We start from the raw sequence: 14,885 nt of genomic DNA, 5'->3' as shown, positions 1-14,885 counted from the left end.
GGAACGCACGAGTGGGAGGGGGACAGTCGGCCCCGCGGTTGTGGCCCTGTCTTTTTAGGGTGATGCCCTGAGAGGAGGGTGGGCCCAGTGGGTCCCAGGGTCTTTTCTTGAGAACTGGAGCAGAAAGTCGTGGGGAGGGCTTAGCGGGGCTGCTGCCCCTTCTCCGCTCTCTGGAGAGCGGTCCGCTGGTAGTTCAGCACGTGACATGTATGTACCCAGTGAACATTGGTCTCGAGGGCCCGTGCTGCCCCGACGGGCTGTGGGCCTCGTTCAGGAGGGGTCAGCACGCGGCCGCTCCTTGTGAGGAGGAGCTCCAGGTCCCCTGCAGCGGGGCTGGTCCCTCCCCGTTTAAGCTGTCCTTCCCAGCATCGTGCCCTGCGTGGCCCTCGCCCTGTCCCTGCCTCCTCCGCGGGCCAGTGGGCGCAGGGAGGCGGCCAGGGCCTCGGAACGTCCCAGACGTCTGGGCGCCTACGTCGCTCGCTCACGAGGCATCAGAGTTTGTCCTGAGCGACGGCTGCAGCTCCAGGCCCGACGGGAAGGTTTGTTCAGTGGGGGACGGATGGGCGGCGGGAGCAGAAGACGAGGCTTTGCCGTGGTTGCTCCTGGCCATGCTCTGCCCGGGAGGCTGAAGGGGAAGGCCGGTCTCCGAGGCCTCCCCTAGTGCAGCCTCCTGCCCGGTGGCCTTTGTCCTCTCTCTCGGGAGTGTCCCCCGCGGCCTCGGGTTGCTGGTTGGATGCAGGGTGGCTGGAGCCACTCACCCTGCTCCCAGGAGCCAGCTGCACTTCCCTTCCTGCCTGGCTGCTGGCGTGTCCCAGGCCAGGAGCCTCTGCACTGTGGAAGTGGGCCGTGAGTCACAGGCCACCTGTCCCAAGGGCCCACGGCCAGCAGCCGCTGTGAAGTCTGTGGTTCTGGGGGTCGTTCTCCCATATCCTCTTGCTGGACAACCTGAGAAGATGTGTTCACCCCCCCAAATAAAGCTCGCGTGAGACGAAAGGGGCGTGGCTGTTCTTGCGGCTGGTGGCTGTGTGGCTCCCCGGCCAGTTCCTCACACCGGCCCCTGAGGTTAGGGTGGGCTGGATGTGTCGTGAGTGAGCAGGTGCAGCCTCTGACGGTGATGGTGGCTATTGCTGGGGTCTCCGGTCACCTCGGGCCAGGCAGCAGGTGTGGGGTGGGGGATGCACCCTGCAACAGGAGGCCCCTTAGGTGCTGCTACCCATGTAGGACACTTGGTGCTCCCCTCTGGGGCGGCCACTTGAGTTTCCAAACCCTAGCGCAGGTGACCCACAGACCCCCTCCCCCGCCCCTCCCCGACGCATTTCCAGCCCTGCCCAGGCACGGTCTCCCTGCCGTGAGGCTCCAGGCCTTGGCTCTGAGGCAAGACATCCGACTATGCGTCCAGCCGGGGCCCTGCCTCCCCCACGGCATCCTCCTCCCTGAGCTGCAGGGGGTCTTCACGGGCTCTCAGCGCTTACGCGGTCCTAGGAGGGCTGCCTCTTCAAGTGCAGGTGGCTCCCAATCTTCAGACCCGAGTCTGCTCCCCGACGTGCCTGCTGCTCACTGCCTCCTGGGGCCTCTCGTGCTCCTGCATTAGCCTCGAGTGCCCTTCACCGCTTGGCTCACTGGAAAGAGCCCCCTCCTTCAGGAAGCCCTCCAGGGTAGGGCTCCCATTTTCCTGTCTCAGCTCAGAGGTCACCTTGCCTGGCAGGGGCCACTGAGGCCCAGGCATCGCTATCTGTTCTTCTGTGCCCTGGAGTCCATGGATGCTGAGTCCCTGCATCTCTCTGTTGAGAGTTTCAAGCAGAGCGGAGGGGATTCCACTGCTGTGCCACGTCTCCCAGCCCAGCACCCTTGAGTAAAGTTACATGAGAAACTTCCAAGAATGTAGAAGTTCCGATTAACTTGATCTTCCCAGGAGCTGCGGGGTGGATAGGATCCGCGTTTCATGTTTAGTTCCCATCACGATTTCTTTGTCCTCGTAGAGAAATTTTTATGGTTGCAAAAGAGGGTTTTGGTGAATTCCTTTTCTCGTGACCTGTGGCTAAAGGACACAGAGGCCGTGTGGACCATCTGCCAGATCAAGTGGGCACCTTGCAAGTGGGTGAAGTCAACAGAGTTGGGTTCAAAGACCATTCCGGGCACCAGTTCACGGGCTCGGGCGTCCTGAGACCTCCGTCCTGGTTTCTGAGCGTCTTTGGGGACGTGTTCAGGGATTTGAGGAACCACACGTGGGTCCGGAGCCGTCCTTCTGGAAAACCGTCTTTCCAGCTGTCATCTGCTTGGGCACCGGGGCCTCTGTCCCGAGGTGACCCTCTGGACTGGACCCCATCCTGTCCTCACTCGGGCCCGAGAGGCTGGGCGCCGAATCCTCGGTGGACGAGGAGACCCTCAGGGCGGGGGTGCTCCAGTCCACGCCTCAGCCACCTCGGGAGACTCACGGTGCGGGGCCCACAGTGGTGCCCTGACGGTGCCTCCCCTCTCAGTCAGAGGGAACGGGGCTCCAGCCCCCAGCAGTGGGTGTGCCTTTCAAGAAAATAAGTCTGACTATTGCAACTGAATTAAGAATTTGACAGACAGGAGGAGTCCTGGAATTCTGAGCTCCTAGAAGAAAGAGAAGCCGTGGAGGATGAAACAGATGCCCCGAGGAAAATCTGGCCTTTCTTTGCCTTTAAAAATTTCCAGGAGCAAAAGGAAGGGAAATCCCATTGAATCCTGGTGGCCTTGGGACCCTGTCCCAGGAGACTGGGACCTTTACACCCTGAGCCAGGTGGATGCCCAGAACTGCCCAAGGCCTGCTCAGGGTGGGGAAGGCTGTCCCCAGACCTACGCTCAGCCTCCGGGCGTCCGGCATGGTGGGCGGAGGGCCACTTCTGTGGCTGTAATTCTTCATCAGGGGCTAGACTGTGTACTTAGGGGCCTCCGTTCTGCTTGGGGTGGGGTGGCAGGCATGGGTCAGAGGAAGCCTGCCGGAGCCCTGAATCCCCGCCGAGCGGCCAGCTCAGCCAGAGGAGGGGCGCCTCGTATACCATCCCTTCTGGGACCCTCGTGGGCCCGCAAGTCCCCAGGTTCCTGCCCATCCTGTCGCTTAGGGCTGCTCTCGGCCTTCGAAAGCGTGTCCTCCCCAAGGCTCTGTGAGCTCAGCGTCAAACCAGAGATGGGGAGCCTCGCCTTACAGAGAGGATCGAAGGAACGAGACACATGCCTGTCCCAGAGTGGCCTCTGCCCCTGTGGGCCCTCTCCCTGGGCACAGCCAGGAAGAGGGTTTTCTTTGAAGAGCGGGGCCAGGGGGCCCGGATGGTCCCAGGGAACTCCAGACATGCAGAGCTGCCCTGGCACCCAGCGGCCACCCGCTCAGCCCGGCCCTTCCTTGGCCTCCGGTTCTGCCCCATCTCAAACGGGAGGGACCCTTTGGCCCTTTGGGATGGATCTCCCTAGCATCCTGGCCTGGAGAAGAGGAGGCTCTCCCGCTTCTCTGGTCCACTGCCCAGGACGGGGAGGGACCTTGAATCTCGTGGCACTTGTGCCCCAGTCTGGCTAGAGGCCCCCTCGACAGAGAGCACCCCTGTCTGGGGGCCGGTGCACGGACCCCTCCTCACACTGTCACTTCCTGCTCCCCCATGGTTTCCGTCCACTGCCATTCCTTCTGCGATGATGGAGACCCCGTCCTTCGGCCAGCCCTTCCCACCCTGCATTCTGCCCCTGCCTGAGGCTCTGGGTCCCCAGGCCCTGCGTCCCGTGTTCATTGTGGGCATCTGGCACTGACCGGAGCAGACATTCCAGGGATAGGGCGGTGGACCGAGCGGCTGTCCATGGGGACCTAGGCCCTCCAGGAGTGGGCTGACCCCTCGGCTGTCAAGGCTTGCTGCCTTGTCGGTCCTGACAGAGATACTCAAGTAGACGAGTGTGTTCCACGGCTTGGCTGTTGGGGACTGAGCCAAACCAGGGTGTTGTAATCCCAGCAGTGTTCAGCCAGTGCCCCTGGAGAGCCCAGGGACAGGATGCCACGTTCCCCAGCTCCTACCTGTATCCACTGCACCCACTGTGTTCAAGGCCTGATGGACAGCCCTCCACCAGTCAGGCCGGCAGTGATTCCGGGGGTCCCTGCTCATCCCCTGCTCGTTCTCTGCTGTGGCTGCTCGGGTCTGTCTGAGAGCTCAGGACGGGGGTCTTGTGGCTCTGCTGTCAGGCTTCTCCTGGCCCCAGGTCATGCTCTGGGTCTTGATGGTCTTGGTTTCATCTGATAAGCTGCCCCCGCCCGCCTCACCGGCCTCTTTGCCCTCTGCTTTCTCCCAGGAGCTGGCAGCGGAAAAGACCAAGGCAGCAGCCGGGGAGGCCAAAGTGAAAAAGCAGCTGGTGGCCCGGGAGCAGGAGATCACGGCCGTGCAGGCGCGCATGCAGGCCAGCTACCGGGAACATGTGCAGGAGGTGCAGCAGCTGCAGGGCAAGGTGGGCAGCAGGGCGGGCACGGATGCCCGCGGAGGGGGCCCTCACCATCGGGTTTGTTTGGGGGAGGGTGGTTTTACCTGGCCAGCTGGTGTGTGTGTTTAACGTTAATAACCAGGAAGATGTATGTACATTTTTAAAGAGCATTTTCTGAAAGCACTCCGGTCCCAAGTGGTCAGCACTGCATCCTTTTCCCTGGGGGCCCATGGGTCAAGTTCGCAGCCTCTCCATGACCCTGGAGTCATGCCGGCTCCACCTCCTTCAGTTGAGGTTGGGAGAACGCCGTAAAACAAGAGACCCGAAAAGCCGCACAGCCCCAGCGGAGGGCCGGGCCAACCCTGGGCTGCATGGTCAGAGCCCTGCACTCCGCTCCCAGCGGGCCGCGCCATGGGGGGCGTCAGAGGGCAGGAAACGGGCATCTTCAGGGTAACTGTAGGCTGTGGCTTGTGGCCCTTTGCTGGGTCTCAGAGCCTCGGTCGGGGCAGAGCGCGCCAGCACCATCTGGGGCTTTGGGCTGAGTGCTCGGCTCTGCACTTTTCCGGCCCCTGTTCTGAGGGGGCCTCCCCACCTTGGGTGGAGAAGGCGGAGCCCTCTGGGCTTCTATCTGCGGGCTGGGATCTTGCCGACCTTGCTCTGAGGTGGCTCTCTTTGTCAGGCCAAGCGGCCTCTGATGCCCCTTGGATGACCTTTCAGATCAGGACGCTCCAGGAGCAGCTGGAGAACGGCCCCAACACGCAGCTGGCCCGCCTGCAGCAGGAGAACTCCATCCTGAGGGACGCCTTGAACCAGGCCACGAGCCAGGTGGAGAGCAAGTAAGCCCTGCGCCCCCGGCCGGACCCTGGCACCTCCCCGAGGGCCCGGAGTGGGCAGGGTCCCTCTGTGAGCCTTCAACACGTGGCCGGCGACCTCTCGCGTGGTCAGGCCCTGGGAGGGTGAGTGAGCTCCAGCCCGTGCCCAGCATCCGTGTCACCAGATCCCCTCAGGTCCTGGCTTTGCTGGGAGAATAGATACTTTTTCATGTCTATTTTCACAGTGTCCCTGCTTCTGGCCCAGAGTGTCAGAGCCAGGCTGACCATCCAAGATGAGGGTCTGGCGTGTGGGCCTTGCTGTGGGCCTGAGTGCCCTGATCCCCCTGGTCGGGTCTCCTGTGCAGGAGGGGACGTCTGCCGCTCAGGAGCTAAAGCCGGGAGGCCTCCGTGAGCCGGCAGAGGCCACTCCCCAGGGGGCAGGGCTCAGCCTCACCCTGTTAGGGACACTGTCTTCTGTGTCCCTGGTTTGAGCATCACCATCTTGGCAGGCTGGCCAGGAGGAAGCCCCACTGCATTTTCTCCTGGTTCCCGTTTCTTTGCCTTCTCTCGTCCGGGGTGTCCTGTAGGGATTTCTGGGGTGCTTGTTACCCCCACAGCATCCCCTCTCCCCCAGAGGAGGCTGACGGGAGCAGAGAGAGCAGGCGCCCGTAGCGGGAAGGCAGGTGGGAAGAGCGTCGCCCGCGAGGCGCACCGGGAGCGAAGCCTGTGCTCACAGGGCTGCTTTTCCTGGCGGCCCTGCTGACTCGGACTGAGGTTGACAGCCACCCTCCTCGCCGGTCCCTTCTCTCAGGGGTCCCTGTCTTCACCTCCATCCTGACCTGCTGGCAGGTTGATGGTCTGGGGCTGCGGTTTCCTCAGCACTCACAGCAGCAGGTGACCGTGGGGACGGAGGGACACTGGCTTCCTTCTCATGTAGGGTCCACTACTGGCTCCATCCTGGGGACAGCTCTAAAGCCTGGCCCTGAGTTGCGGCTGCTGACTCCATCAGCTTGCGGACACTCTGCCGTGTGGGACGGGTGTCCCCACGTCCCTCCCAGAGCTTCATGTCGGTCCCAAGGGGCCACCCAGCTGGCCTCCCACCCCCATCCCCATCCCTGGTGCTGGAGTCCAGCCTCGCATGGGCTCCCCAGTCTCGAATCTTGGCCCTGGAAAGCGTGCACTGAGGGCCCCACAGAGGGCTTTGGGGCGGCCTCCCCCATGCAGACGGGGAGCCCACATCTCCCCTCCCCAGGCAGCAGGGCAGAGCTGGTCTTGGCCAGGTTTCCTGCCTCCCAGGGCTGTGGACCGTCTCCTCTGTTGCCTTTGCCTGGTCTGGTACTGTCCCTTGGCTGGACGGTCAGTCCTGCCGTGAAGAGGTGTCTTTTGTGCTTTGAAGGAAGCTGCACGCTGACAACCTCCTCATGCTGGGAAAGGCGGGTCTGGAGCTGCCCCTTTTGCTGTCAGTCACATCTCCTTCCGTCACACCTGAACTTCCTTGCCGGTCCTGAGACCCAGCTCTTGTGCAGCGTTGAGGGGTCTCGTGTAAAATGCTGCAGCCTCTTTCCCTGCCTGGCTGTGGTCCAGTCGGCCAGTGAATCCAGCGTGTGGACGCGAGCGGGCCGCTGGCCCCGGCCCTGCATGGCAGCATCCCAGGGCTCACTTGGGCCCAGATCAGCCACTTCTGTCAGGGGCTCCGTGGGCTGCTTTAGTGCACATTTTGCCCTTGGCTTTTGCCAGTCCCTCCACCGTACTTGTAAAACAGCATCTTCAACAAAACACGTCACACCCACGTGGCTGATTATATAGAGGGCCTCAGAGGGGCTCCAAGACTTGGGCAGCTACTTAAGAAAGAGCAGGTGCCCCAGAGGAAGGGCTCAGACCTCCGGTCCCATCTCCCCGGGCGGCTCTCGGGGCTGGCGAGAGCTGACTTGAGCCCTCTCCTTTCCGTCATGCGGGGCCTCCTGACTGTCTTGCAGGCAGAATGCAGAGCTGGCCAAGCTCCGGCAGGAGCTGGGCAAGGTCAGCAAGGAGCTGATGGAGAAGTCGGAGGCCACACGGCAGGAGGAGCAACGGCGGAAGGCCCTGGAGGCCAAGGCAGCCGCCTTTGAGAAGCAGGTCCTGCAGCTGCAGGTGAGTTGGGGTGCAGCTGCCTCAGTGCCCGTGCATCCTGCCCGCCATGGGTCCTCCCTTCTCAGCTGTGACTGTGACCGTGGTGGGCCCAGGCAGGGCTGGGGCCGGAACCCTCAACCTTGGCCTTGTTAGTAGTGATACCTGGTCAGCATCGAGTGGGTGCTTTCTGTATGCTAAGCATTGTTCTGAACATTTACAAGCTTAACTCAGGTAATTCTCGTTGTAACCTTATGGTGTAGATATTGTTATTATCTGTGATTTACCCAGAAGGAAATTGGAGGCACAAAGTTAAGCCACTCCACCAGTTCACCCACAGCCAGGGTTTGAGCCCCAGGGCAGCCCCAGAGCAGTCACCGTCCCACACTTGCCACACCTGTGGTGTCACAGCTCCGGCTGCAGCCAGGCCGGTGGGTGCAGCCTCTGGCTTCAAGGCCTGGTGGGTGTTCTTTCTTCTCAGCCTCTGGATGTGGCCCGGAAGCTTGTATTTTCCCAGGGGGATGCCTGTTGTCCGGAGGGAGGAAGACTGTCCCTTCCCTGCCCCATAGGCGCTGGGCAGCAACCAGTGGGGCCCCTCAGTCTTGGGGCCTCCCTGCTCATTGGCCCGACGAGTGCTGCATCCCCCAACTGGCCTGTTTTGGGGCAGGGTGACCGGGCGTGGGGCAGTTGTCATACCTCTGTGCGTGTAACTTCTCTGGAGGACAAGGAAACCCTGGAGACCCACACAGCTTTGCACCTGTTTCTGCTCAGTCACTGCAGCTCTCAGCTGTAGCACGTGGGGCAGTGGGGCGGTTTTATGGAAGGGACTAGAACAACAGACAGGAAATTGAAAGACTGATGTGTGTGTGCCTAAGAACAGGCACAGATAAACAAAGTTTGGATTGTTTGGGTGGAATTGAGATGGATAATTTGGTGTAAAGTAGGTCCACCCTGAGCAGTGAGATCGGAGCCCCTGGGGAGGGCCTGGTGGTTATGTTCTGAAGGCTGTCGGGTGGTCCTGGTGCTTCCGGGGCTGGAGCCTTCACTCTGGCGCCCGGGTTGTCACCATTACTGTAGCCAGGAAGCCCCAGGCCGCAAGCGTCTCCTCCCTCTGAGGTCACAGAGTCCCCCTGGTATTGACAGTGAGGCCTTGGATTTCAGAGCCGCGGTTTCCCCACCTGTAATGTGGGTGTGGTGGTGGTACCTGTGTCTTGGGGTGGCTGGGGATTAACCACACTGACACATACGGATGCCTTGCCCAGAACTGCTTAACAACTGTATGACCTTTACCAGGCCCCCTCGGGAAATCTCCAGCTCAGGCCGGACGTTTAGCTTGTAGGAAGCCTCTCCCTGTGCCACACTCAGGTGAAAATGGGCCTTTGCCTTTCTGGGACTGTCCTGCCTTCACCTGAGGCCTCTTCCCCAGGAGCCCGATCTTCAGGGGCCAGGGTGGCCTCTTGGCCTTTCCTAGCAGGTGAACTGACCTGGAAACCCAGGAGGCTTAATGTAAGCCATCGGCACAGGATGGCAGGGTGTGAGGAGCTCTAGGGCAGAGGCGGCTCAGGGCCCTCCTGCCTCTGCCGGCCCCCAGGCGTCTCACAAGGAGAGCGAGGAGGCCCTGCAGAAGCGCCTGGATGAGGTCAGCCGGGAGCTGTGCCGCTCGCAGACCAGCCACGCCAGCCTCCGGGCGGACGCCGAGAAGGCCCGGGAGCAGCAGCAGCAGATGGCCGGTGAGGGAGGCGTGGGGGCTGGCTCCGTGGGGACGGCGAGGGTAGCCGGGGGTGCTCGGGGTTGGGCCTGGGCTGTGGAGGACTGGACGGACGTGGGGGGCGGGGCCTGTAGGGGGTGGGGCCCGTGGGGGTGTGGCCTGTGGGGTGGGATACGCAAGTGGGCTCGAGGTGGAAGATGCTGCCACTTCGGCCTCACCTGCTGTGGGGCCCACCTGGAGCCGTGGTACTCCTGGGGCTGCTGCCGGCCTTCTCTTCCAACCCAGTCAGGCCTGGAGGCCAGATTTGGGAGGTGGGTTTATGGTCCCCCTGTGCTCATAAGTCACCTTCTCACATGGGAGGTGGTGACGAAACCCAGGGCACCAAGGGCCCCTGGAGAAGCAGGGCAGACCGTGCCGGTGAGGGCTCACCAGTACTTCAGGAGCCACTGCTGGGGGCTGAGCACTCCTGTGGGTGCCCGGGGCTTGGCCGGGAGTGAAGCAGCGGGCTTGGGGCCGTGTTCCGGCAGGAGAGACGGGCACAGTAGATGGATACATGTCGACAGACTTCAAGTAGACAGCGTGACCTAGAGCAGGTCCTAGAAACGGCAAGCTGTGTCTGTGAAGGGCCAGGCAGTAAATACTTTTGGCTCTGTAGGCCAAACGGTGTTTGTCACAACTGCTCAGCTCTGCTGCCACAGTGCAAAAGCCACCCTAGACAGACAGGCCTGGCTGCGTGCCAAAAAAGCTTTATTTTCAAGAACAGGTGGTGGGCTGGGTTGGCCCAAGGGCCTAGTTTGCTGACCCCTGCTGTGATGGGCCGGGTGTGGCTTTGAGTGGTCAGGGGAGGCCTCTCTGGGGAGAAGGGGATGTTTAAGCCCAAGGTCTGGATGTTGGGAAGAGGCCAGCCTCACAGAAACCGCGAAGGGGACCCTGAGAATGGGAGTGAACTTCAACTTGGCCTGTACCAGAAACAGATGCAGGTCAGCAAGCGAGACTGGAAAGAAGGAAGTGGCTAGTGTGGGGTAGATGGGCAGGGCCGGGTGACCCTCCTTTGAAGAGTTCAGGGGCCGTGTGGAGTGATGAGGGGGCTGGGAGCGTGGGTAGGGCTGGCGGGGGATCCCATCTGCACTTCTGGATGCTCTGGCTACAGGTGGGGACCAGGGATGGGGCCTTGCAGTCATCGGACCAAAGGCACCTGGGCTGGGCCCAGGCAGCCACGGAGGCGCTGGTGGATTCGGCAGGCAGTGGACGTTGGATCCACAGGCCTGGTAGATGAGTGAGAGGTGGGGGCACAGGAAAGCAAAACAGCCGCAGCGAGGGGACCAGGAGGCCTGAGCAGAGCTGCGTGTGGACGTGGCCGGTGTCTGAGCCCGGGCTCGGTGAGGAGACCAGGGCCGGGCTGCCGTTTGGTGTCAGACACACGTGGAGGACTTTCAGAGCCGTGGTGGGGCTTAGCGGAGGTCACCGAGGGAGGAGATGCTGAGGCGCTCCCCCTCCCCCTGGTCTCAGCGACATGAGCCCATCTCCCAGAGAGCAAGGTTTTAGAAACGGCAACAGGAGCCCATTCAGTTTTCCATCTTTTCCTGAGTGATCGGGGGGCGTTCTGTTCTGCCCTAGCGAGTCCTTGAGAAGGAAGCCAGGCTGTGACTTTCTCCACCAGCTAACGGGACACCCAGGGGTCAGGGGAGTGCCTGGAAGCCTGTGGGCGTGCACTGGGCAGCATGGGGCATCCGTGCCGGCCTTCCCCGCACCCCGCAACCCGCCGGCCTACCCCCCCACAGAGCTGCACGGCCAGCTGCAGTCCTCCGAGGCTGAGGTGAGGCGCAAGTGTGAGGAGCTGAGCAGTGTCCACGGGCAGCTGGATGAGGCCAAGGCGCAAACCTCGCAGCTCACGGAGAGGATCCGCTCCATCGAGGCCCTGCTGGAGGCGAGCCAGGCCCGGGACACCCAGGTCAGCTGCACCTCCTCCCGGGAGCGTCCCCACCCACCCCACAGGGGCCCTGCCCTGATGACTTGTCGTGCGAGGTGGTCTCGTGGTGACTGCAGGGCTCTGTCTCTCATTCCAGGCCAGCCGAGAGGAGGCCGACCAGCAGCAGGCCCGGTAAGAGGAGGCAGGGGCCGTGGCCTGGGTGCGGGGGTCCCAGGGAGGAGCCCTCTGAGAGGTCTTGCCTTTCCCCATCCCTCCAGTGACCTCGAGGACCAGGACAGGCTGGGCAGGGGAGAGGGCACCTTACAGGGAGCTCCTGCCTCGAGGAGCGAGGCTGTGGGGAGAGTGGCTGTGCCTCGGCAGGGGGGTGGGCCTCTTGCTATCCATCCGTCCATCCATGCATTCATCCATCCTTCTCTCCCCGGGAAGGACCAGCGGGTCAGGGTGTTCTCTCCATGTCCACGGGGTGAGGGAATTTAGGGGCTGAAGTCGCAACCCAAATGGGAAAGTGGTTATGTGCCCAGAGTGGAGAACCCGGGAGGCTGCCCAGGCTTTGGCACAGATCTGGGATGCGGTGCGGTTCACAGCTGACCAGGTCACAGGGTTGATGCCGGGTAACTTCAGTGGCCCAGCCCCAGGCCTGCTCGGACTGTGTGTTTGCTGTTGCTAAGACCTGGTGGGCTCCTCAAGCCAGGGGGCTGGAAGTCCTAGGACCGTTGGCTCCGGGTGTGTGTCCCTCAGCAGATGCCCATGAGCTCAGGGGGTGGTCCTGGCTGCTGTGGCTGGGGGTCCCCAGGGCCGCCACGTGGGGTGACATGTGCAGGTGGTTGGTCATGTCCCGGGTCGTCCACTGACCAACCTTCCTTGTTGCGGCTGTTGCTGCCAGTGAGTCCCCTCCCCAGTGCCTCCCCAGGCCACGGACCATGTTCCGTGGCCTTGGGCTCAGGTTTGGCGGCTGGGGAAGGAAGCCGGCCTCACGGAGGCCCCAAAACACCTTGCTGGAGACTCAGAAGCAAACCCTCTCCGTGCACCTTTCGAGAAAGCTTTGGGCAAACTTTGTTTCTCATGGTACTTGCCGGGGTAGAGAGGTTGTGTCTGTTTAGCATTTTGCTTCTTGTATTTTAAGATCAGATTCTCGGACTGCACAGCTAAGTACTAGTTACCTAAGTCATGTTGCAAGCAGGGTTGATTCTAGCTTTTTGCATCATGTAGATGTTTGGCAGAATTAGGATTTTTTTAAATTTCCTTCTCAGACTGTTTATTTGGAAGTTGTGTCTAGGCCAGGCCATCGTGTTCTGGGGTGGAGATGAGTGATCCGGCCCCAGATGTTCTGGAACTCAGGGAGTAGCTACCAAGGGGGTGACTGTCAGCATGTCCTTGCCACCGGCCTGCAGTGCCTTCTTCCTCGGGGCCTCGTGCTTTGGGGGATGCTCTTGCAGGGGTGTGGGGGGGGGGCAGCACTGGTGCAGAGGGCCAGCAGCTTGAGGAGAAGCTGCGAGGGGTCCCAGTGGAGCTTTGAGGGTGGGGTCAGGTTCTGTGGCCTGAAACCAACATCCAAGAAGTCGACAGCCGTCTTCAAGGCCATGTGCAAACGGTACTTACAATGAAAATGAGATGGTGCTTGGGGGCGTCAGGGCGGGCAGCATGCACAGCCTCCCTGAGGTTGTTTGGCCCTCATGCTCCTCCTTAGCGTGGCGTACTGCCCTGCCGGCCCACGGTGAGAAATAAGAACGTGTCCCCCACCACGGGCATCCTCAGACGAGCTTCCTCCTGCTCCCAGAGGGGCCCTGCTTGTGCTGCTTCAAGTTGGCATTGGCGGCTTCTAGATGTCAGCTTTTGTGCAACCCCGGGGCTTCCCTGTCCTAAATCTTAACGCAGAAGGTGACGTATTAAGTGTCCATTGGAAGCGTCTTCCTCAGAACAGCCAGAGCAGTTCTAGAGCGTCCACCCCTCGCTTTCCGGGTGATGGGGTGGACGGAGCCGCAGGGCCTAGAGTCCAGAGAGAAGTGTGAAAAGATGACTCCCCCCCCCCCCAACCTGCCAGCCGCACGCATCCGGGGTCGTCTTGGGCTGATTCCCTGGAGCCCGGGCGCAGGACTGAGGGGGAGCCTTCGGGTCTCAGCAGAGTTACGTTTTGGACACAGGACGGTCCCAGCGCTGAGAGCAGGGATGCACTTGATGGGTGTGCAGGCCACAGTGCCACCCAAGCCTCCGGCCCCGGCATCCTCCGAGGAGGCTGAGGGCAACCGTGGCTGCAGGGAAGGGCCAGCCGACGCGTGCTGCGGGACAGAGTGGGACCAGGCTCAGTTCACCAGAAGAAAGAGCATCTGAAAACCTGGCTCTCCGGGGCATGTCCCCACGCTGGCCGTTGTGGCAGCTCTGACCACTGCCATCCCCGCAGCCAGTGTCCCCAAGTGGGACTCCGCTGGCCTCTGGGCCCCCAGCCCTCAGAGGAGGGGCTACGGTGGCTGCTGAGGCTCCCCTGAAGCCTGTGCCGGCTTGGGGAGGGGACTGACCGCAGCCCCAGGCCCCACGGGTGTTCCAGGGCAGAGGAAGGGGCCCCGAGATGGGGCCTATGGGAGCCGTGGGCCCTTGGAGCCCGGCAGTGATGCCGCCATCCCCCCTCAGCCTCATGGAGCTGGAGTCGCAGGTGTGGTGTCTGGAGAAGGAGGCCACGGAGCTCAAGGAGGCAGTTGAGCAGCAGAAAGTGAAGAACAATGTGAGTGTTGAGGGGCCGCCTGCCGTGTGGATGGGGAGGGGGCTCGGGGCCTCTCCTTGTCCCGTCCGGCTGCTCCCTGTAGGGGGGCTTGGGGGTCCTGACTCCTGTAGGGGGGCTTGGGGGTCCTGACTCCCACTGGGTCGGCTTGGTCACGTGGTCACCTCGGTCATGTGGTCACCTGGCGTGAGGAGGGGGCTGTAGGGCGCCTGCTCTGCGGTGGGCGCTTGGGAGCCTCGGCTGCGTCCCCCCGACCTGGGCTGTCCCCCCGGACCCCCAACCACCACACACACACACACACATACACACGCCGTGCCTCCCTGGGCCTGGCTGGGCCATAGCTGGCCATTTTGTGGCTGACACTCTTCCCAGTGAAGAGCCAGCAGATCCCCGCCGCCTGCAGACGAGTCTCCCTGAAAGGCCCCCGCAGGCCCCGGCCACCCGAGAGCAGCCTGGCGCCAGTGCTGCCCGGGGTGGCCTGTGAGGTCCAGAGACGGGTCGGAGAGGGCTCGCCTGCCCGGCGGAGACCAGCCTGGCTGTTGACCGTCTCCCCTCTCCTCCCAGGACCTCCGAGAGAAGAACTGGAAGGCGATGGAGGCTCTGGCCTCGGCCGAGAGGGGCTGTGAGGAGAAGCTGCGGTCCCTGACCCAGGCCAAGGTCAGCGTCAGCCTAGCAGCTCAGCAGATCACATAGACTGCATGCAGGGAAGCCCCAGCCTCAGGGCATCTCAGAAGTCCACCCAGGGCCCGGCCACTGCATATTCCTGCCCGCCCTCCTGCCCTCCTGCCGCGCACTTCTCCCCGAGATGTGGGGAGCAGTGAGCCCTTGTCTCCTGCTTCTCAGCTCGGCCTTTTGCCCTCGGAGGCCATGGGGGCCCCGAGATGGGTCTGTTCATGGACTTCGCTTGTGTTATTCTCCCCTGATGTTTGTCTGCTTTCTCAGGCCCCCTGCGGTCCTGGCCCAGGGGTCCGTGATTGAGCTTTGGGAGAAGGACAGTCTTTAGTAGCAAGCCCTCGGGCCCAGGTCGGGGGAGCATGGGTGGGTCGGTGTCCAGGGCCCTCGCCGGGACATGGTCTGCAGCTGCAGCAGGAGCAGGCGGGGCCTCACCACCGACTTTGGCCAGGCCTGCCCTCACTCTCCCTCCCCCCGCCAGTGCAGAATTAATGTCTGTTCTGTTATCATGAGCTTTGCAGCAACTTT

The 14,885-nt window shown here is 62.3% G+C and overlaps 1 protein-coding gene across 2 annotated transcripts in view; it reads left to right on the top strand.

Moving 5' to 3' along the window:
* The window catches only part of RRBP1 (ribosome binding protein 1), a 58,685-nt gene that overhangs the window by 36,586 nt on the left and 7,214 nt on the right, over positions 1-14,885 (top strand). For both annotated transcript variants that reach the window (XM_059039123.2, XM_067014186.1), the window contains exons 5-12: positions 4,291-4,443; positions 5,134-5,252; positions 7,205-7,358; positions 8,926-9,064; positions 10,824-10,993; positions 11,109-11,143; positions 13,598-13,688; positions 14,250-14,342. In XM_059039123.2, coding sequence (XP_058895106.1) covers positions 4,291-4,443; positions 5,134-5,252; positions 7,205-7,358; positions 8,926-9,064; positions 10,824-10,993; positions 11,109-11,143; positions 13,598-13,688; positions 14,250-14,342 — 954 coding nt within the window. The remainder of the gene's footprint in view (positions 1-4,290; positions 4,444-5,133; positions 5,253-7,204; positions 7,359-8,925; positions 9,065-10,823; positions 10,994-11,108; positions 11,144-13,597; positions 13,689-14,249; positions 14,343-14,885) is intronic.

The sequence above is a fragment of the Kogia breviceps genome, chromosome 14 (assembly GCF_026419965.1).
Source record: "Kogia breviceps isolate mKogBre1 chromosome 14, mKogBre1 haplotype 1, whole genome shotgun sequence".
NCBI classification, from domain to species: Eukaryota; Metazoa; Chordata; class Mammalia; order Artiodactyla; family Physeteridae; genus Kogia; species Kogia breviceps.
This window is presented reverse-complemented; position numbering and strand designations above follow the sequence as displayed.